Source organism: Myotis myotis, unplaced genomic scaffold, assembly GCF_014108235.1.
Source record: "Myotis myotis isolate mMyoMyo1 unplaced genomic scaffold, mMyoMyo1.p scaffold_m19_p_3, whole genome shotgun sequence".
NCBI lineage: Eukaryota > Metazoa > Chordata > Mammalia > Chiroptera > Vespertilionidae > Myotis > Myotis myotis.
Window position 1 is genome coordinate 17199274 of NW_023416335.1, and position 23797 is coordinate 17223070.

At 38.1% G+C, this 23797-nt stretch overlaps 1 protein-coding gene across 9 annotated transcripts in view; it reads left to right on the forward strand.

The window, feature by feature from the left end:
- Positions 1 to 23797, forward strand: part of NRG1 (neuregulin 1) — a 998992-nt gene that overhangs the window by 869208 nt on the left and 105987 nt on the right. The window contains exon 1 of one of the 9 annotated variants that reach the window (XM_036302061.1): positions 14361 to 15982. The exons of 7 other annotated variants lie outside the window; for them this stretch is intronic. In XM_036302061.1, the coding sequence (XP_036157954.1) occupies positions 15316 to 15982 (667 nt within the window). In that variant the 5' untranslated portion in view covers positions 14361 to 15315. Of the gene's footprint in view, positions 1 to 14360; positions 15983 to 23797 lie in introns of those variants that run through there. One more of the 9 variants, XM_036302057.1, reaches the window with a different exon arrangement.

Below are 23797 nucleotides of genomic sequence, written 5' to 3' on the forward strand. Positions count from 1 at the left end.
TGAACCCTTAGACTTTGGTAGGCATGTCTTTGTTAGTCAGAGAAAAAGAGTTGGGAGATGAACGATTAGGGAAATAGTTGTAGGCAGTTATTATCACTGATTAGAACCTGCCTCCATCATATATGCATTAATCACTGGGTTAATGCTAATGGAATGCTTATGATATTTAGGGTAGACGTAAACAAGATATATAACAAGAATATCTTTGCTGACTGAACTGCATGCTTAATTCAACATGGAAAAATGCTCATCATGTTAAACTAGGATCTTTTGAACCTCTATTGTCCATAATTAGATCTAATTTACTCCTTAGTTTTAAAATCTTTTTTAGTTTGCACAGAGTTTATTGACTTTTGGGAGTGTGCACACTTGTCCTTAGAACAATAGCGGGACATTAGTTAAAGATAATACCTAACGCCCCAGGTAGATTGATGGCATGAAAGCCATCATTGGGCATGAAAGTCACATTAGGACAGTGTTCAGTATGAAAATTATGTTGTAAGGATAAAAAATTCAAATTGATTTAGATGTTGAATGAGAAGCAGGTTACTCTAGAGCAGCGGTTCTCAACCTGTGGGTCGAACGACCCTTTCACAGGGGTCGCCTAAGACCATCGGAAAACACATATATAATTACGTATTGTCTTTGTAATTAATCACTATGCTTTAATTATGTTCGATTTGTAACAATGAAAATACATCCTGCATATCAGATATTTACATTACAATTCATAACAGTAGCAAAATTATAGTTATGAAGTAGCAATGAAAATAATTTTATGGTTGGGGGTCACCACAACTTGAGGAGCTGTATTAAAGGGTCGCGGCATTAGGAAGGTTGAGAACCACTGCTCTAGAGCCTTGCATACTTCCATCAAATTTAATTGAAAGAAGGAAAAAGCATGCTTCTAACTGGACAAACAATGTTAATTCTGATCATTTTATTATGGATTTCTTTAATTACCATCAATCTGCCCATTTCATGTATTTATGAAGATTATGGCTATTAACTTAAATTATAAAACTTAAAAACATTTTTAGCTTTTGCCATGTCAGTGATTTTGCAGATCCAAAGTAGTTACCAAACGAATTTTGTCAAATAACTAATCCTTATTTCTTTGACTCATGTTGAACTTCCTCATTGATTAAACTAGTTTCTATAAGCAACCAATTTTTAAATCAAATCATCAGGTCTGTAGGTGTATGTATGTAATATAATTTTTTCTTTTGATTTTGACCACAGTATTTTTTTTTCTATTTTGAAGGGTCAAAATGTCTGTGAAATTAAAACATTTCCTTAACAATTCAGGAAATTTGACTAACTATACTTTAAAAACTGCACATTGGCATCACCAACAAAGAAAAAGTATTCAATTCACCACAAAGATAACACTAAAATGCATTAATATTTTATTTTATTTACTTATTTTAATCTTCCCATCAAAGACAATCAAACCAATAACTTTTTAAGAAAATAAACCGACTGTCTAATTACTACTCTAGCCTTGTCTGTTTTGGTGAGTTTTGTTTTGATGGTTACTGAGGATGGAAATAGACGGAATTTGTTTTATGGTTCTGATTGTCCAGTATTTCCAGAGGCCTCTTGACTAGGCATGGTCCCTCTGGAACTGAATCTCTGCATTCTTCTTCTATCACTAGTCAAAACAAAACACTATCAGAGGAAAACATTTTCATAACTGGATCCTGAGTGAAGGAAAAATCTCAGACACTTAGACATGTGTATACAATAAACAGTGTTTCCTGACAGGCTCATTTTTTTTAAGTCACTCCACAGAATGTCTACCACACACATAAAATTAATTATAAGACTATGGGCTCTCACTTTGAAAGAATTTGCATTTATGCCAGACTGGCATTAGGAAAACTAAGTCCTCCATTAGAATTCGTAACCATGGAAGCAAGGACTCATTGCAGTATCTTTCTCTCTTTTTCTCTGCCTTGTGTTGGGCCTGGCACTTATTAGATTCTTACTGAATAATTATTGAATTAATGAATGAATGAATGAATGAATGAAGTTATCAAAGGAAGCAAGGACAAGATCAACCTAAAATGTATTTGGCAAAACTGAGAATTAAGGTAAGGCACATGTTTTAAAAACGATATGGGAAATAAGTGACAGACAAGGCATTCATTAACTAACGGCCAGACCTCTCTTTTCACTATAATTTTTAACTTGCTCTAATTTACAATGTTTTCAAATATTGATTTAATTTATTTAAAAAATTGAAGAGAAATTAAATTTTTCCACTCAACTCTGGGTTTAGGGCATGTCTTTCCCCCTCATCTTGTTTATGTTAGGAGAAATCTATAGCAGAAAGACATCATACATATTATGTAGTAGCTTTAAGTTTTTTGATTCATGTACTTACTGTCAACATTATTTAAATGGTTGGTTTTTATCATGGCCAGAGTTAAGCCACACATCATAATAAGGAGGGTCATCTAATGTTGCAGATTAAATTCTGTTGTTGCAAGAAGGTGCACTGTTCTGAGAAGTAAAAGTTTCCGAAATGGAAGTTGTGTTGTGTATGTGAGCCTATGCATTATCATCATCATAATTGTTCTTGTTCTCTTCTCTTCCTCCCCCAACTTCAGTCTTGCTTGGGCCCAAGTACTGGAGAGCTCAAAAGAAAAACATTTCTTTTTTATTGAATTTATTGGAGTACATTGATTAATAAAATTATATAGGTTTCAGGTATACAATTCTATAATACATCATCTGTATATTGTATTATGTTTTCACCACCCAAGTCAAGTCTTTCATCAACATTTATCCCTGCATACCATCTCTCCCATTTCTGATGTTGCCAGTTACCATTTTTCTTTTTAAAGACTTCCATTGGTGTACTTTTACAGTATAATTCTCAAGAAGAGAAAAAAGGTGTTGGTAGTGAGGATTATAAGGAAGGAAGGACTGATATAAATATTCTACTTGCCACAATGTCCAACCTGCTCTGTTTTTCACAGTCATTCCTCTCCTACATTCCAAGGTGACTCAGACCTTACCACTCTCAAAATCTGAATCATGCCTTCACTCTCAGTAGAGTGCCTCACTTACTGCTTCAGACAGAAAAGAGACCATAGGATGGAACTTCTTTTATCTTCCTGCTACCAAATCTATAAGCCCTAGCACAATGTCTGTGAGATAAGTAGCCACCTAGTAAACATTTTTTGGGGATGCATGTGGATGGAGAGCTAGATAAATTAACATATATCTTGAGTCTTTAAAAATGGTGGCTATTTTTATTATATATAAGACAGTGACCTTAAATATGAAATCTACTACTTTTGAGAAGCAGGTCATCCTTGGGACTTGTATATTTTAACTGCCAGGCTGTGAGAGGAAGTTAGTTTAAATGCTGAGCAGCAAATATACAAGTCAGTTGCTGCATGTTGGCTGAATTTCAATATATCATTTTATTTTGAGGTGGACAACTCAAGCATTTAGTCTTGATTTTTTCACAACATATTTACCACGGAAGTAATTATTTTGTACCTATTTGACAGCCATAGGTTCTTTTAAAATCACCCGACTCTAGAAGTACAGCTAACTCTGAGCCTGAGATGCCAAAAATGTGTTGCCTTTCATTGCACTTTTATATCTCTTTTAAATTTCATAAATCTCTCCCTGCTGTTCTTTTGCATCACCACATGCTTAGGTACCTTGGAAAACTGCTTTAATATAGTATTTCTTTTTCTTTTTTCTTTATTTATTGTCTAAAGTTTTACATATGTCTCCTTTTTCTCTGATTGACCCCACCCCTCCAGCCATTCCCACACTGGGCAAGCCCCCACTGCCCCAGTGACTGTGTCCATTGGTTGTGCTAATATGCATGCATACAAGCCCTTTGGTTGCTTTCTAACCCCCACTCCCTGCCATTTGTCTCTGGATCTGTTTTTATTTATCAGTTTATTTTGATCATTATATCCCACATATGATTGAGATCATGGGATATTTATCTTTCTCCAACTGGCTTATTTCGCTTAGCATAATGCTCTCCAGTTCCATCCATGCTGTTGCAAATGTAAAAGTTCCTTCTTTTTTATAGCAGCATAGTATTCCATGTATAGATGTACCACCGTTTTTTAATCCACTCATCTGCTGATGGGCATTTAGGTTGTTCCCAAATCTTAGCTATTGTAAATTGTGCTGCTATGAACATAGGGGTGCATATATCCTTTCTGATTGGTGTGTTTGTTTTCTTGGGATATAGTCCTAGAAGTGGGATCACTGGGTGAAATGGTAGTTCCATTTTTAACTTTTTGAGGAAACTCCATACTGTCTTGCATTCCCACCAGCAGTGCACAAGGGTTCCTTTTTCTCCACACCCTCGCCAGCACTTGTCGTTTGTTGATTTGTTGATGATAGCCATTCTGACAGGTGTGAGATGGTATTGATCTCAGTAGATTCTTTGGCTTTTAGGGTGTGAATGGTTAACAATAATTTAACTTTGCAAGTTTCCTAGTCACATTACTCATAGGTGTGTAATTTTTTTCCTTGGAGTCTTTTGTAGGTGAAAGGGAAGAATGAGGGGATCCTTTTGGATGACTTTGATATTGATCAGTATAGACTGCAGTAGTAAACATTTGGAAGGTCAGGATGGAAGAAAAAAAGGGGGGCTAAATTCAGGTATTTAATCTGGGGTGAAGAAGACTTAACCTGAAAATGGGTTGTCTGACCTCCAGTGACAGTGATGGCAAAACCACAAAGAAGAATTTTTGAGAAACACTTCTGAAGATTTATGTTTCATTTGAGAAGGCTGTCTGAAAGCCTTCTGAACCATTTCAGTTAAGCTTTCCTTCTTATGGGGGATGTATGGGGGCAGAAAGAAGCATATGGTTAAAACTCTGCACTGCAGTGATATGTAAAAGAAGTACTTTTCCTGCTAGGTTAAATTACTTTGCATGCCTCTTGCTGTCAGTATCGTGATTTAGTTAAATACAGATGCTTTTAGAGGGGCTTTGTGCTGCATCATAAATATTGAATAGTTTTATAAGATATCTGTATGCATAGCTGGGTGGGAAGAACAGCCGTGGAGAAGCTCAACCTCTACCTACATCAGAACCTTTGGCCTTATCGTGTCCCCTGACCAGTTGACATTGGAAAAGATAATGTCAAGATGGGAATGTCATTAACAATAAAAAGATTCTATTTTTTTTCCCAACAGAATGAAGCTTACTCTCTAACCCTTCTGATTTTGTCAGTAGTTTGAACTTTGCAAGTTTCCTAGTCACATTACTCATAGGTGTTACAATCCCCTAATGATTAAAGAATAGCATAAAAAATCCCTTCTCAATTAATAAGTAGTATGGGTGGGAGGAGTCAGGAAAGGGTCTTAGATTTTCTGAGACAACTAATGGTTTGTCATATAAAGATACTTCACTGTCATTTGATAAAGGTTCTGATTATATGGATCATACGTTCTTAATATAATATTAACATTCATCTTAAAAGTCAATTTCTTAAAGTAAGAGTAGTAGGAAAAGGTGGGTAGGGATGGGGAATGTAGTGGAGGGAGGAAGAGATGTAACCTGGTGCAGGTTACTGAATGTGGAATTGGTAGATATTTTGGAGAGGAGGGGCAATGGATAAGGAGTTTTTAATAATAAAACTTACTACAGTAGGTTATGATGGGTTCTCTGCCCTATATGTTGGCCAGAAATAGCCATGAAAAATTTTTTTCAAAAGGTTTATCAGCATTTTACTGTAGAATTTTTAAACATACAGAAAAGTTATATGAATTGTACAGTAAACAACTTAAGCCCATTATCTAGATTTTACACTTAACATTTTGCTTTATCAAATATTATCTATCCATCAACCTTTTTTATGTTTGATGCAATTTTAAGTAAGTTGCACCCATGAGTGCATTTTACCCCCAAGTATCTCAGTATGCATGATACATTTGTTTTATTACATTCTCTAAAAGAATATATAGATGAAGGATTAGGCTAACAAATAGAATATAGGTTTCTCTGCAGTGAGTCATCATATTTGGACCTGGCACTTTCTAGTCATGATATTTCAGAGCAGAACCCAGTCATCAGCGGCTTTCTTTTTCCTATTCCTGACAGTCCCTCCTTCCCCGGTGCCAGTCTTCTATTTCCCCAAATTAAAAGAAGAAGGCACCTTGGCTCACCATTTCTCAGGTATTAGCAATTCCTAATGTTGTGTGTGTTTGAACCATTGCAATAATGTGAGGGTGGTCCCTATTTTGAGGTGACTGTCATGGACTTAAGCTCCCTTCCATCCACTACTCTTTATCCCATACCTTCCCATGTAAGCATAAAAGCTCACTGTAATGTTTCAATTGTTTAATGTGTGATCTCCAACCTGTTCTCAGTGAAAGTTATGGGGCTCAACAGCCCACATTCTGTGTGTCCCCACACTGTGATGAAATGCTGTTGAATAATGAGTTCAAATGTGAATATTAGTCTTTGAATAACATTCAGAAAAAGAGCCTGAATATTCTGTAGAATTGTGACCAAAAGTAGTCATGGGAGCATTAAATAGAGTAAACTTCCAAATAGACAGTTACAGTGAAAGGTCACAGTGAGATATATCTAGCCCTGGCCAGTGGTTAGAGTACCGGCCCTCAGAGAGATGGGTCATGGGTTCAATTCCCAGTCAAGGGCACATACCTCGATTGCAGGTTCGATCCACGGCCCCGTGGTGCGTGTGCAGGAGGCAACTAGTAAATGTGACTTTTCACATAGATGTCTCTCTCTCTCTCTCTCTCTCTCGCTCTCGCTCTCTCTCTCTCTCTCTCCTCCCTCCTCCTTCCCTTCTACTCTCTCTCTAAAGATCAATGGAAAAAATAAAGTGAGATATATCTACAGACATAATCCATGGTAGTAGTGAGAGAAAATCTAAACTGTCCACTCTACTGTTCCTTTCTATCTAATTGGCAGAACGTAACCAACGAGCTTTCTTTTGTAGAAATGAATTGAAAGGGGAGGAACAATAGACATGAATTATACTCATGATTCTGAAATTAATGTTGGTGTGACTCCAGGACATTTTTTCTTCTTATATAAAATAAAATTTATGAGTAAGGCCTGTTATTTAGCTCCAACATTCAGCCAGTGAAAAAATTTAATTATTTTTGAGATTACACTTTATTTTTGTGTTAAACCTAAATTCTTTCTTTCCAAATAATTTCTGAAATAGAAAGGAAAGGAAAGAAACAGTCATTCTTAAATAATTCTGATTGGAAGGTTTGAATTGGAGGTCAAATCATAAGATAGTTTTATCTTTCAGCTTTCAAATTTATATTTTTAAAGGAATTAAAAGTGTAACAATGCAGAAAAAGTTTCCATCCCTTGTACTGGGAAGCAGCAGAAAAATATGAGGCTGCCCTTGGATTTTAAATGAGATTCTTCCATGTCTCTGAGCATCAGAAGGCTGTGACCTTACAACAGTATTGCTACTTGGGCGACTCATTCGGAATGCCAGATCAGTGCTGGAGACTGCATACATACCCCTCCATTTTTTCCCTTTGGTGCAACCTTATATTTTTATTTTTATCAGCAAAAAGTAGAGAGAACTGTGTAGCCTCTAAGGAAAATGTAAATCAAACTAACACATTTCTACCTAGTGCATTGTAATAGTGATATGCTGTACTATCCACTGCATTTCTGGATTGATTTGGGGACCATTTTATAGACTCAGCTGTCAAGCGATTGAACTCTAAACGAATAGCTAGTGCCTAAGTATAAATCAAGTTCAATTACTTCCATTTTATAAACTTTATGGAAATTGTATTAAACTAGCATTGATTATCAGAGGCAGTTCCCCCTTTTTAATTTCTTTCTCTGCATCAAAGTACAGCCTTTATTGTTTTATTTAAATGATATTGTACATATACATGCACACAAAAGTGCAAATTACCCCTTGTACATTTGCTATATATCTTGAGGGTAAAATAAACAAACAGAAATTCTCCCTCTAAGTTGTGCTGCCTTGTGCTGTGAACTTAACTTATAGTTGTGAATATTAATGAAACAAAGCAAATGTATTTGTTTAAGGTAACTAATGTATATATCGCTCTAGTCGACATTATGAAAGACCATCCATTTATACAACATCAGAATAGTCACTATACAGGTAATTTTCCTTTGGATTTTTCTTCTTTCTGTTATTCAAACACACAGAGTAGTTTAACATTATTGCCATTTATTCACACAAGTAAAATTCTATCTAAAGTACCCATATCTTTAAGACATTTTCACATAGTTTTCTCATCCCCCTTTAGTTGAGTTTCCATATTGATACATTCATTCAACAGTACTTACTGTGTGCCACACATGTCCTAGGTAGTAGAGATATAGTGATGGAAACAGACACAATTCTTCCCTTATGGAACTTGCATTCTGGTGGTGAGTTTATCACACGTTTCATAACAAAGCACACTGTATAGGAAATACTGATAATTCAGAAATACTGCCACTTTCCTCCATCTTTCGCTCATAATTCTAGTAATTCCTAAATAGGCAATGGATGGAGTCGAACAATGAGAAATAATATGTTAACTATGTAAAATGGCATAGTTATAAACCTTTCTCATTTTTTCATAAAACTATTTTGAATTGAAACTCTCAAGGACATATCACTTTATTATATTTTTATTTGTGTTGTGAAGTTTCTTGGGATGCTGTATTGCATCAGCAACATCAATCACTTCAGAGTTCATAATTAATCATTGTCAGAGATTTAATGCCACGTGACCTACTGAGATTTTGTAGAAGAAAGGGCAGCCTACCCATAAAAAAGTCTCATTATTTTAGTGCAGTCCACTCATAAAACTAGTCATATAGAACATGTTTTCCTTTTAAAATTAAATGTGGGAGAAGCTGAAGCTATGATGCATTTCCAGTTAATTTTTATTATTGAGTTGGAATTCACTTAACATAAAATTAACCATCTTAATGTTAACAATTTATTCCATTTATCACAATTGTCGTGCATCCACCATCTCCATCTAGTTCCAAAACATGCCCAGTATAATTTTAAAAGAAAAATGACTTGTAAAGTTAAAAATAAAATAAACAGTGGCTGCTTATAACCAATAATTTTACTTAGGGGGAGTGAGAAATTAATAGGTTCTCCCAAAGTAAAGTAGACTCTTTATAACTATCACATTTAATAAAAATACCTTCCTACATAAAATTCCCACATTCTCATCTTTGAGATCATTTACTGTATCTTGTGCTACAAGGGATCTGAACTCATAAAGAACACAATGTGCCAGAGTAAACTGATCATCTTGGTACAAAATGAGAGCATAGACCCACAGTCAATATCAAACATTTAAAACAGCGTCTCACAAGATAATTCTTAAAATTAAGTCTAATTGTCTTCTCTGAGTATGTTTTCACTGAGTAAGAATAAGGTACAATCAGAGTCTTGACTAAGCCTCAAAGTGGGGAGAAAAATACCTGCCCACTAAGGTGAAATGAGTTTTATCTCGCCCATTTAGAATTATGAATAATGTAGAACGTCAAAGACCACGTTGATTAGGTTTATCCTCAGAAAGCTTTTCTGTTTAGCAGATGAGAGAAGAATTATAGGAAAAACAGTTAAATTTTGGTTTATTCCCTATTTTTCATCCACTGGAAAGATCTGTGGTGACTGAGTTAAGCATAGTTTGGGTAACCATGTTTCACTAAAACAAGATACATTCATGGAAGGCTTATTTTGGATCAATCAGAAAAATTTTATAAGTATGCACCTGAACTGGACATTAAAATATCTGAAGAAGTGGAGGAGAATCTAAAAGGTATTTTAAATAGGCAGATGGTATGAAAAATGTCTGCCAATTTATTAGAAGTGGCATAATCTGTATAATTCAATCTCAGTGAAAAATAAAACCAAACATGATATATTGAAGAAATAGCATAGCTCTAGTTTCGGACAACTAGATATTGATAGACCTGACCTTCAAAGAATTATATTCTTCAGTCCTATATATAAGACATAATTAAATAATAACATCAACTGTGAAGATATGCCCCAGTAATGGCATGGTTAGGACATGCTGGATCTGTGGCTTGGAAGCAAGAAGGTCTCCAGGAAGGAGCTGAGAGTTGAGCTGGAGGTTAGTTTTCAGATGGGTGGGAAGAGGCAAACGGATCCATTTGCGTACTCCATTCTCTCTCTCTCTTTCTCTCTCTCTCTCTCTCTCTCTCTCTCTCTCTCTCTCTCTCTCTCTCTCATCTCTCTCTCTTTCTTAGGAGGCAGCACATTTTTAAGGTTACCTTTAGGTCCTGAAGGTTTCTTGTGAAATCATGATTTCATAATTCATTAGCAAATAAATTGTTATAAGTTATACATAGTCATCTCCAAAGATTGTCATCCCAAAATAAAATTACTGCTGTCATTGTGGTATTAGATACCCCAAATTAAATTCTACTTTTTCAGCCATAAAATTTAGGAGCAAGGATAAACTTCTCCAGAGATAAATATTTCCAGAGTGAAATAGCCAAAATACTGGGGGAAAAAATCAAAAGAGAAAAGAATTTGGGTAATATGGTCAAAAGCAAAATGGCATTTATCATCCTCTTTCATCTGCTGGAGCTATGCTAAATACTTCTGATAACAGAGTACATAAAATTAATGCAGAACCGAAGAGCCTAGTTTGAATTGAGGTAGCAGAGGAATTTGAGTGTCTTTTATCTGATGATATAATAGAATTTTTTCTTCAGTGAAGCTGGCTTAGAAAGAAGCTGGAATATTATGTAAGTGGATCAGAAATAGTGTGTTTTGAAAAGTCAAATCCCTTTCTGTATTACTTTGTCTGCTCTTGACCTGGATTGACTTACTAATATTTACTTCCTTAGCTTCTGTGGTGGATTATTTGATTCTTTGTCCCTCATCCATAAAGATGTGTTAGTCCCATCCTTGAATCTCAGGTGGCACTGCGACTGCTTAGCCAATAGGATGCCGTGGAAATAACCTGTGCCGATTCCAGATCGAGACTTTAGGAGGCTGGGCAGCTTGCACTTCCTCCCTCTAGGAATGCTTCCTCTCAGAACCCAGCTGCCACACCGTGAGCAGCCCAGCCACTTAGAGAGGCCACATGTTGGTGCACCATCTGTCAATCCCAGCTGGGCTCCCCGCTGACATGAGCATCTTCAATGTGTCAGCCCAGTTGTATCTCCAGCTGTTTCAGCCCCAGCTGCCATCAAATGGAGCAGAAGAACCACTCGGCTGAACCCAGTAAACCTGCAGACTAGTGAGATAATATACAATGGGCATTACTTTTCGATATTTCAGGGCAGTTTATTTCATAGCAATATAGAAATGAAATAGCTTTCCAAAGAAAATCCTCGAGCTGGGACTGCAGAAGAGTTCATTTCATTTAAACTATAAATAGATAATATTTAAATAGCCTGTGCTTAATCCTTACAATGTCTGAAAATCAGCAGGCAAAATTTTAGGGCGCTATCATTGTGGAAACTAGGTGCCTTTAAGTTTGTTTACTAACTACATTAAGGTAACGGCTATTTCAGTGTTTCACTTTCTGGTTTGCTTATTCTCCCACTGAAGTGATAGGTAAGCAATACATAATCACATGTGTTCTTTTGATTAAAAAAGAGATGCAATATTTTTTCATCATAAACGGCATGAGTCAGCCTTTTGCTCCGGTCTTGATCCTGCAGCTTAAATAGCTCTGCGTCCACAGCCAAGTGACCTAAGCTGCCTCAGTCTGTGAATAGGTACTATACAGGATTTGTGATGACAAAAAACAATGTATGTTAAGAACCAGGCAGAGTTCCTGGCACAAAGGTAGAGCTCAATAAATGTAACTTTTGTTGTTATGAAGGAGGTAGGAATGTGGTTTTTAAAAGGTAGTAAAAATTTGTCTCTTGTTCATTTTTAAGGGGCCATTGAAATAGGGGTGAAGTCTAAAGAGTTAAATTGATATCTCTTTGCATTTCTTCCTACAAACAGGCATGTTTTAGCTGAAGGGAATTCTGATCACATATGTACACTACCCTTCCTCACATCATTATTGCTCAAGAGGATTTTTAAAGGGTTAAAGGCAACTTCTGCTTCTGGCTCCTATTCTCAAGGACAGAACTCATGGAGAATTCCTTTTATTCTTTATCTGCTGTCCTACTCCCTTTCCTCTGCTACAGTCACCTTCCATTTTGGTGGGAAACAACTTTGTAGGATGCAGGCTTTCCACAAGCTGATCTGAGCTTCAAGGTGCTACAGGGGTCTGATCCATGTACACATGCCACAGTCTGAGTTGTATAGTCCAGGAGGAAGAACAGCTGTGCCAGCCCACAGGGCTGTCTGTTTTGTCCTAGCCTTTGTATAATACGTCGTTTTCCTTTGTTAAGTGCTGGGTGTCTTTGATAGGACAGCTAGTGCTTATTAATATCTCTGTCTGCTAAGTATATTTGATCCTAATGGTTAAGGAGAGGTGAGTAGTTGTTATTTGGGCAAGTTAAGGACCACTTTTCTTAACTATTCTTGATATCTTTCTTCCCTGTCTGACTTGGGCTACCTGAAGCCCATTTATTTTGGTCTTTGAAATTTAGATGACCTTGTCTGTGGATGAAATGCCAATCTATTATACTTGAGTGAAATATTGGTTGGAGGTAGAATTGAGGAGTTAAGTGCCACATATTTAGCTTGAGTGATATTTAAAGGAATAATAAATTACCCTAACTTAGCATAAGCAATTCATTGCTTGTATTGGTTTTGAATATTTACATGAATATTGGTAATTAAAATCTTAATACCTCTCAGTTTGAATACTGTAAATGCTTCAGTATAGATTTTCTATGAAGTGAAATTTCATGTTCGTTGCTAGAATCCGTAAGAAAATTCTCACTACTTTAAAATCTAATAGTTAAAGCTAGAAATTAAGCATACAAATTATTTTAAGACACCAGTTACTGGGATATAAGTGCAGATTATGCACAAGTGAACTTTAGGATAACTCATTTTGCTCATAAGCTTGTCATAGTCATAATCACTGTTATTTAAATTGGTTCGGGCGTTTGTTGTGGTTGTTAGCTATAGTACTGCAAACGCATTTTAAGATTTTATTATTCTTCTAACTATGTATAATTATGGACTCATTTCATTTTGAAAGAAATTATAATATTCTAATTCCATGCCCACTTAAAGCTGAAAAATAATCCAAAGCAGTGAAGATTGCACTACACAAAACTGAATGTGCTTAAAGCGGATTTTTTCAGGACTCGAGCCTCAAATTTTATTGCTCCTGAGACTCATGATGGTTATATAATATAGATTTAAAGAGCATTTTTGAGTCTCCTGTTGACATAGGTGAGCAAAATGCTTCCTTGGAAACCATTCAATGTCCATTCACAGTAAAGCATGGGTTAAAGGGCCAGATACATACAGTAGCTGATGTGCAATGACCGGCAAGTTCAGGGGAGCCTGTCTCTGTTAAGGGCAGTGCATTTCTTTTGCTCTTTTAACGACTGCTGTTTTAAAAGGGGGAAAAATCAGCATGGAAACGATCTGAGGTAGAGCTGCTGAAACCTAACCCCAAAAGGCATGCTCTCACAAAAAACTCTTCTTAGTTCTTGCAGTGCAGTTATGGCCGTGGACATGTGGTATACATTACCTCGCCCAGGGAATTCAAACCTCCGCAGTGTGGAGTCACAGTGAAGGCTAATTTCAAAATGAAGTGGTAGCCTTTGCTCCCTGGGTAGCTCTGTTACTGACCAGTGTTTCTTATTAGCTTGACTTAGTCTAGGGCTGCTGTGGGTGGGACAGGGAAATGGAAATTTAAAGGGGACCGGAGTTAGGATATATATTTATAAACCTCTCTTCCCTGCCCAGCAGCCCCCTCCTCCAGCACACACTCAGCAAGCACTTCGCACTGGGCATTACAAAGTCTCACACAATCTTCATGCAAAGGGCTGGAGGCAGAGCTGTCCATGGTTAGCAAAAACTTCCTAACTGTTGGTTGAAAATCCGGTAATAGTCCTCTCGGTGAACAAAACTTAGAGGGCTGCGGAAGGAACGCGAGCTCTCAGCAGCAGGCAGGAGAAATTGCTGTTGCAAAGCTTACCTCTCTGGGGAGGAATCAGATATCAGACTTTGCCAAGCCTCAGGTCCAACCCATAAGGTCCCACCTACAGCCCCCACCCTATCCCAGCTTTGTTAGATTGCTAGCATCGATCGCTGGCTTTTCTCTGACCCAACCGTGGGTGAAGGAAAGAGCCAGCAAGACTGAAAGCAAACAAGGCGGGGGGTGGAAGACTGGGGCGGTTTTTGCAGAGAAAAAAGAGAGAAAGACAAGGGGTGGGGGCCATGGGGACCAGGCTTAACGGGTGCCTGCCTGCTTCTCTTTGATTTGATGGCCTTTATTCCTTCTAATTGGATAAAATAGGAAGTCACTGGCAGTCCTGTGTTGCTGGGGATCCTGATTTTCCTCAGCCCAGCCAGCAGCTCTAGAGTGCGGCTAGAGGAGGGTGGGGGCTGGGAGAGGAGGGAGGAAAAAGAAAAAGACTGAGAGAGGGAGAGAACGTCTTTGAAAGAGGAGGGGAAAGGAAGAGCAAGGGACTATGAAGAAAGGGAGAGCCGCAGGGGAAGAAAGTGAATGAGCGCTCCTGAAGCACAAAGAGGAGTGGCTGGGGGTGAGGGCGGAGGCAGGGCGGGGAGGGGAGTCGCCGCCCCTCCTGGCCGCACTCTTCCCTTCGGGTCCCTCTGCGATGATGCCGCTGGCAGTGATGCTGCGAGGGCAGGCACCTGCTGCTCTGTAATGATTCAGCCCCGCTCGGCCGCCGCATTAACACTACAGGATGCTGTTGCTACTGCCACTGCTGCCTCTCCCGCCGCCGCTGCTGCCGCCGCCGCCAGCGCTGGTCCTGCTTTGGCTCCTACTTCTGCATGACAGTTGTTTTCTCCATCTAAGCAGATACCAGCTTCAGAAGCTCGAGGTGAGGAACGTGCCTTTCAGTTTGGGCTACTGGTTTACGTAATCGACCCGCCCTCGGGCAGCCGGGTTTCTATTTTGGCCCCTGTCCTCTGGACCAGCCGGGATGGTTTGGAGAAGCATTTAAAAGAACTGCCAAAGTGGCCCCCAAACAGCGGTCAAGAATTACAATATACTTTTGTTTGGTAGTTGCTAGAGGCTTTCCCCCCCTCTCCTTCCTGCCTCCTGAACTCCTCTTGCTTGTGATAATGGCCTTGGACTTGGACGACTTATCGATTTCCCCCTGTAAGATGCTGTCTCATTTGGTTGGGGGGGGCTCTGCATGGTAATGGACCGTGAGAGAGGCCAGGCCTTCTGGAGGTGAGCCGATGGAGATCTATTCCCCAGACATGTCTGAGGGGGCCCCCGAGAGGTCCTCCAGCCCCTCCACGCAGCTGAGTGCAGACCCGTCTCTGGATGGGCTTCCGGCAGCAGAAGTCATGCCAGAGACCCAGACTGAAGATGGGAGAAGCTCCGGCCTCGTGGGCCTGGCGGTGCCCTGCTGCGTCTGCCTGGAAGCTGAGCGCCTGAGAGGTTGTCTCAACTCGGAGAAGATCTGCATTGTCCCCATTCTGGCTTGCCTGGTCAGCCTCTGCCTCTGCATTGCCGGCCTCAAGTGGGTCTTTGTGGACAAGATATTTGAGTATGACTCCCCCACGCACCTTGACCCTGGGGGGTTAGGCCAGGACCCTATTATTTCTCTGGATCCAACTGCTGCCTCAGCGGTGTGGGTAGCATCTGAGGCATACACTTCACCTGTCTCTAGGGCTCAGTCTGAAACTGAGGTTCAAGTTACACTGCAAGTTGACAATGCTCTTGTGTCCTCTGAACCTTCCGCGGTACCCACCCCGAAGAATCGTGTTTTTGCTTTTTCTTTCTTGCCGTCCACTGCACCGTCTTTCCCTCCCCCCACTCGGAACCCCGAGGTGAGAACACCCAAGTCAGCAACTCAGCCACAAACAACAGAAACTAATCTCCAAACTGCTCCTAAACTTTGTAAGTAGAGAGAGAGACGATGGTGAATAAAGGCCAGGGGGTGGGCTCGAGGTCCTACAAAGTGTTCCCCAGAGCATGTAGCTGTTTTCTTTTCTTCTTGTGCTCTAATTGCATGGTTCCGTTTAAGCCTATCATGTGACTGGGATGCTTCGGGTGGCGTTGAAGAGAGGAGTAAAAAGATGTTGCAAATTGCTGGCATGAATCAGGGCTCTAGCAGCAACTCCTTCTAGCTGGATTGTTAAATCTGGGGTGGGGGACCCGAACTTCAGCATCTTCAAGTCATGCTTGAATATAACTTAAATTCAATTTATTTCTAACATTTTTTGAAATTAAAATATCAGATCATCATTTATTCATGTAAGTGTAACTTCCATATAGCAGTGAGTATGATTTTGTGTCTTTCTTTTCCCCATATCATCTTCCCGTTACCTCTCTTCATCTTTCAGTTCCCCTCTGCCTGCCAGCAATCCCCATCCCCATCTCTTCTTCCTAACCACCTCTCCCCATGTTTGTATTTCAATCAGTTCTTCCGGATACTGCATCAAGTCTTTATACATTTACAGTGCTCATCTCTCACTGCCATCAGATGATTGGTGTCCTGCCCAGATTGTTGTTTTGGTTACTGGGCACTTATTAGGGACAGCCTTATTCTATTCAAGACACAGTACAATCCTGCATGAAAGGATTTTCCCAGATTGCTCTTGTCTTCTGTAATCAAATGTTTAAGTAGCGTCTGTGGTGGTCATTAAAAAGTACAAGGCTCGTTAGTAAGGTACATCATTGTTTGTCAGGCATGTGTCATTTGCTTGTCAGGTAGCAGCAGCCCAGCTTAATAACCTGGGAGTGAGAGAGCCCACGCTTTTAAAACAATACAGAACAGTATGCTGCTGTCTGCCCTGGCTCGTCGCAATGCTCTCTAATGGAAAGTTGACAAGGATGAAACCATGACTAGTCAGAATGTTGTAAACATCAATAGAAAATGGAAGAGTTTTCTATTGCTTTTTAAAAATGTTTCTAATTTACTTTTATCTCCTATCACTGTTTTCCATTGATGAGGATGTCCTTAGTAGAAAAATTTAAAAGATCAAAGAACTTGGTTCTTAGTAACATATGTGGAATCTCTTAGAGTTAAAGGTGAGTTGAGGATAAGGATTCGGTGATGAAATACTCCTCCTTTTGTTTCCCTCTCGATAGTAATACAGAATAAAGAGTATCTCTTCCAGAACCTGTGTGTTACAGAAACACAGGAGAACTTGATTTCTGCTTGTGATTCAAGACTGTTTCTTACACACCAGTTTCAGTGGCAAAGATTGAGAGAGAGAGAGAGAGAGAGAGAGAGAGAGAGAGAGAGAGAGAGAGAGCTTGTTTTTCAGGTGTAATTAGGGAAGAAGCCTCTTTCTGCAGACACTGCTTTGTATCTTTATCAAATCCCTGAAGCATCATTAAAGGTCTGACAGACATCACTGCATTCACCGCCTCTTCCCACCTGGCAAAGTGACCGGGAAATAATACCCAGATGAAATGACAGGCTATAAAAAGCAAGTACAGATCCTGCAAGGAGAAGCAAAATTCACCGAGAGGACAAGGTTACTCCTTTGTCTTTAGCGTTTTAAACTTGTCTTTAATGAAAATGGGGCCGAATAGGTTTACTGGTCCAGTAAAGGAATAGGAAGCCTTGGGAAAAACTTGTCAGCTAAATTCTGTAATGTTGTCATTGGAAGAAAACAAGCAAACAAAGAGAAACATCCAGCACATTTTCCTGATCTAGGACCTATCAAAAAGTATCTGGTGACTTTATGAGAAATTAATGTTTAAGGTAAATTCTTCTGTTAAGTGTTTTAATACATTATACATCCCATATAGTTTCTTTAAAAAATTTCTTTTGCAAGCCAGGGCATTGATTTTCTGGCATTTGCATTGAGTGGGAGAGATTTACTGCTGCCTAAAAGCATCACAGTGACCAGTGCCGGCCTGATGCACAGCTGCAGCCTTCGGAAGTGCAATGGAAATAAGCCTGGAAAAGCAGTCTGGGAAGTAGTTTTCTCCTGGAAAGTTAGCAATGGACCGTTGGTGAACACTGTGCATCCGATAGGGTTTTCTGTGTGGGAAACTCTGTGTTAATTTTTTTCTAGTAGTGCCTAAAAACAAATTATTAGTATCTCCAAAATTGTGAGTCTTTTTTGTTAAAGGTTGGTCCTTAGAGCTTTGTTTGCAGACCCTCATAAGTGGTCATGTTTGCTGTTTAAATACTTGTAACCATCAACTAAAGGGAAGCAAAGGGGGAAAAAAAGGCTTGGAACTGAATTTTGTCCTTTTGTAATCTCTCTCATTTTTTTTTTTCTTTTCATCTAAGGAAGTATTGCTTAGTCACAGAAAGAACAGGAGCTTTCGTTTCATCATGCATGCTTTTGACATGAACTAAGCATCATCATGTATATTTTAAAATGACATTATCGTATCTGAAACATGCTCGTCATTGGTTTCAGGAGTTTCTCCCTCTTCTATCTGTCCCAGCATATTCAGCACATTATGCTCAGAGCTGTAACCTTCAAGGTCATAGTCTGTTGAGGGCTAATTGATTCTTCTTTATCCTGGAGCCTGAGAAAGGGGAGGAGAGACAATCCTAGTAATTGTGTCTGCTGTGTTATTTCCCAAACCAATTTACCCATTAGTATTAGGGTTTTATTCTAGAAATACTAGAATTACTCCCTTCCTCCCTGATTTCTTTAAAATAAAACATCCTTAGTCTTCATTATAATAAAAGGCAAAATATAGCATTTTAAATTGCCTATAGATATAGTGGCTATGCCAGCTTTCTTAAAATGGGTATTTCTTTCATAAGGTAATATAATTTCAAGTTTTCACCATATTAATCTATGCATACGATATATATGTTAAGGATTCTAATATAAGGCTGGAAAATACATACACTTCTGTATTTTCTCTGTGTAATTAGTGGTTTTTTACTACCACATTATATCACCATGATAAGTTAATTTTTTTTATATTTTAGCAAGTCACATAACACTTGAACCATTCATTTGTAGGATTATTTTTCCTGGGCTTTAAAATTTTTCCTGCCCTCTAGAAAAAACTGATTGGAAGATTGCAAACTTAAGATTACTAAAAAAGAGCTGATTAATTAAAGTGCAACCAGGAAACTCTGGTCCTGAAAAAAATGTATTTCTCCTTGGGGCAGCCTGCTTGACAACAGACTCTTAGATACAAGCATTTATTGGTATTTTCATCTTAGGCCAAATTTGTTTTGCTTTGTCTTAAATCTTTGTATTGGGTGGCATGGCAAACCACTGTGACCTTAGTGACATTATGAATCATTACTGTCTGCAGAGCTCAACATGATTCATTCAATTTATCAAAGGATTTCTTCCCTTCAATTTAAAAATGGTCTTCATTTTTAGCCCAATAGATTCTTCTAGATCCGTGCAACTGTTCTTGTTGGTATTTCAGAATGGTGTTCTCAAATAAATAACTTTCCTCCACTTTGACCATACTTATTTTAAGCCTTAGGACAGTAAAAACTAGAAGAAATGGAAAGATCCTCCATTGGACACAAATTATTTTATAAATTTACTGAGGAGGCAATCCAGACTCTGAAAGAGTTCATGAAATTCTTTTACTAGAATTCACAAACTCTGAAAGGTTTGGTGACATCCAAAGAGTAGAGAGCAGATCAGTGACCTATCTCCTATCCTCTTTTCCCTGTTGTAGAGAGTTAGACTTAGAAACTCACTCTGGTATCTGATCTACAGTTAGGGAACACTTAGAGTGGGACCACTGGTCAGGCGTGTATAGTTCATACTATTAAAATTCAATGTTCTTCTTGCCTTCTTGCTTTGGGCTTACACAATTTTCAGTAGAGGCGGTCTTTTCCCCTTTTAATTTGACCAGCCATACAATGTTCAGCTTGCTTTTGAAACCATCTTGGGTTGTCTAGGGTCAGCTCTTCCCTGCCATGTTGCAGATGGCCAAGTGGTTCACCTCTTTCTGCACAACCCACTTTGTTTCTCCTTTTCCGTTTAGATCAGTTTTCCCCCTTCATCTACCTTCCCACCCTCTCAATTTTATCTTAATTATCTCTTATTTTTCTAATTAGGCCACTTTGGCATTGCGTATCAATATATCATTGCATTCTAAGATATCAAAGCATCTTCACCTGTCTTTTCTCTCAGATAACTTTATTGCCTTTTAGTACTGAAGAGTATTTACACATATTGCAAAGATACATACAAAAAAAAATGTCTCCAGCCACTGAACAGTGTACTATTTTGTTAATGGTACAATACATTCAAACTTTTGTTCCTCTTATTTATCTCTCCCAGTTCTTTTTCTTAGTATGCTTCATGCCAGTTTCCCTGCTGACTCCTTTACATGTTTGTGCAAATCAGCATTTCTGCATTCCCAGAAAAGCATTATGCCCCAAATCACATGTCTTTGTTCGTTCTTGCTTACCTTTCTCTTTTAATAACAACTCATAGTATCATTTTAAAGCATGAAGGAAGAGAGAATTTGTAAATTGAGAAATGGAGGCATAAGAAGTTATGACTTGTCTAAAAAGGTAGAAGCCCCCAAGGATTCGGATTATAGCTCTTGTCCACTGAATCTATTGGACTTTCTATTAAACTGTAAACTATACCATGTCTACTTTTATGTTCATGTTTCCATTTTTTTTATTTTTGCATATGTTAGTGATTCTCTTCTATTATTTCCTCCCTTTTTTTTCATCCAATGAGTATGTATTTATTACCTTCTATGAGCCAAGCACGGTTCGAGATTGGTTATATGGCAATGAAAAACAGTAAAAGTCCTTGTCCTCAAAGAGCTTGTGTTCTAAAGGATTTTAAGAATTTAGTTGCACAATTCAATTTGAATTAATTTTTAATTCCTAAAATATACTCTCTGAATTCAGCATTTCTTCTCCTTATCTTCATTTTATTCATATTTTGACCACCACCTCTGTTTCTCCCCTAGTATGTTCCTCTTCTAGTATTGTTGAATACTGAAGACTTGCCAGCAATGTCCTACATCTTAAAGTGACACGAGTCCCAACTCTGCTCCCAAGTTGGGTAACTTTGGGTGATTCATGTTTGGACTATGCGGCACTGTTTAAACAAACCATTGGAGTGGTTGGAAAAGCAATATCTGTCTGGTTCTTTAAGAACACTTTCTTAAGTGGAAAATATGTACATAACTCTATTAGAATGTAAAAAAATTCTAAGATTATTTTTAAGATTCTAGAAAGCCAATAGCTGTAAATATTTTTGTTTTCATTTTTCAGTCATATTCTCTATTTATTCTTTTGGCTTACAGAACAAGAATATTAAAATACTCCCAAGGAATTTTTAGTTCAACTGTCCAGAGAAAGTCTTGATTCTGCCATTAAGCTATTTAGTTCTGAATAAAGACTTGGGTTGCTATATTATTCACATGAGAAGTGATTGGATAGAAATAAAGTTAATCCTCATCATTGGGATAGCAAAAAGGAATTCATATAATTTAGATGTAGTGCCTGGGAAGACTTGGGCTGGAAAGATCATGTATTCTTCTTTATATGAATGAAAATTATGTTCATCTAACTGTTCTCATTGTTTCAAACTAGGATTTCCAGACCCCAAAAGATAGGCATTAAGCTGCTTTCAGCACTTCACAAAACCCATGGAAATAACAATTTACATAGAATAATTTTACATGAGTCAGATTAAACATAGAAGTTATTTTAATCTTGTTAAATATACATATAATATCCTAAATAAAAGGGGAAATGATAATTAATTAATAAAATTGGATAAATAGCCTGGCCAGCATGCCTCAGTGGTTGAGCGTTGACCTATGAACCAGGAGGCCACGGTTCAATTACCAGTCAGGGCACATGCCTGAGTTCGGGGCTCAATCCCCAGTATGGGGCGTGCAGGAGGCAGCTGATTAATGATTCTCTCTCATCACTGATATTTCTCTCACCCTCTCCCTTCCTCTCTGAAATATATATATTTAATTGGGTAAATAAAATTATTTAAAGTATAAAGGAAAAGGTTGTTTATCAATAAGTTTAAAAACAAAAACAAAACTCTAGCTCATGTCTAATTGATAGAAGCTTTTAAAAAGTAAAAAAAAAAAAGTTATATAAGTAGAGAATAATTGTATCTCAAATATATACTGGAGATTCTGTTACAATTAAATGGAAATATTGTTCACAATTCTACAAAAAGAAAAAAAGCAATGCTCTTCTAGATATAGGCACTTATAAGGGGCTTTGGTATTTTTGTTGTGCATCTTATGACTTTCCTTGCATAGCGGTGTAATTTGTTAGAGCTTGTAAATTACAAACATGTACAGTAATCAGCATAATTATATTTATTTACTCTTTAGCATAGTAGAACTAGAAATGTGTGAAAACTTTTGTGCTTTGGTCATCTTGATTATTACTAATTCAAGTACAATAAACTCACTGAAGAAATTGAACTCTGAATCAATATTGGAGCAATAACGCAGTCACTTCTTAGGGGAAAAATATTGATAACAACAATCTAGGGCAAATTTTACCTGGGTATAGTCTTTCCTGACTGTGCACTGGAAATAAGCTGCTAGACCCAATAAAACTTTATGAAATACAATAGAAATCATCCTAAGTTAAAGTATTTTTTATTTTTTATCAAAATATGGTATGACAAGATGAACCTTGCTATACTATAATTTTCAGTGATATGCACTTGAGTAATTGAATTGCCTTTCTGGGGGTGCTTTCATACCAGTGAAGGGGAAATTTATTAACTATTTTTAGCAAAAGTTCATACAGAATTTAATACTCATGTAATCATCTAATAAAAAGTCTCCTCTATAACTCATTCTCTTTTAAAAACTCATAATTTAAAATTAAAACAAGAATTCACACTTTTATACAGGGTGTCCCAAAAAATGTATACACACTCTGAATAATTATTAATTACTAGAGACCTGGTGCATGAAATTTGTGCACTGGGTGGCGTTTCCCTCAGCCCAGTCTGCACCCTCTTCAATCTGGGACCCCTCGGGGGATGTCCGACTGCTGGTTGCAACATTGAAGACAATGATAGTTACCCCTAAAAAGAAAAGGTAATTTATAGGCAAACAAATGTACTAGTACTACGACCCTCCAGTCTTGTCTTTGGTACCTATGTTGGTTGCAGACACTGATATAATTTTATTTATACAGTTTTCCTCCCTTCTCCTTCCCTTTATTACTTTCTTACTTGCTATCCCACAGTAACTTTTCTTCATTAGGCTGCTATTTCCTACCCCACCATCACTTCTTCTCCAGTGATGTCATAGCACATTCCTCCTCGGTTCTGTTCTGTTTGTTCTGAAGCCAGTGTCCTGGAGCATCAGAGGTTATGGAGCGGATGGATGGCCCAACCTATAGTTTCTCACCAGATGGGTTGGGGGAAGAGTGAGTGAGGCCTTAACCGCAGACTTGACCACAATTAGCCTGATGATGTTCAATGTTGCCTCTTCCTTTGCTAAGTAACAGGAAGTATTTGTTTTATGAAGTATGTTTGTGTCATGCAATAAAAGCTCCATAAATAAATGGAATGATCTAAGGACAGTGGAGCTAAACTCTTGTTAGCATTTGTTGTAATCCCTTGGTGGAGCTTCCTGGGTCGTAATTGCTTGCTCTTCTGGGAGCAAAAGGGATCAGTATCCATTGATTGTTGCATGATGTTAAGTATTGCCTATGAAGCAAATCTTAAGAATGATCAGTGGCAGTATTCAGTGTTGCAACGCTGATCACTCTTTAATTCTTAAAACAAGCTTGATTTTTAC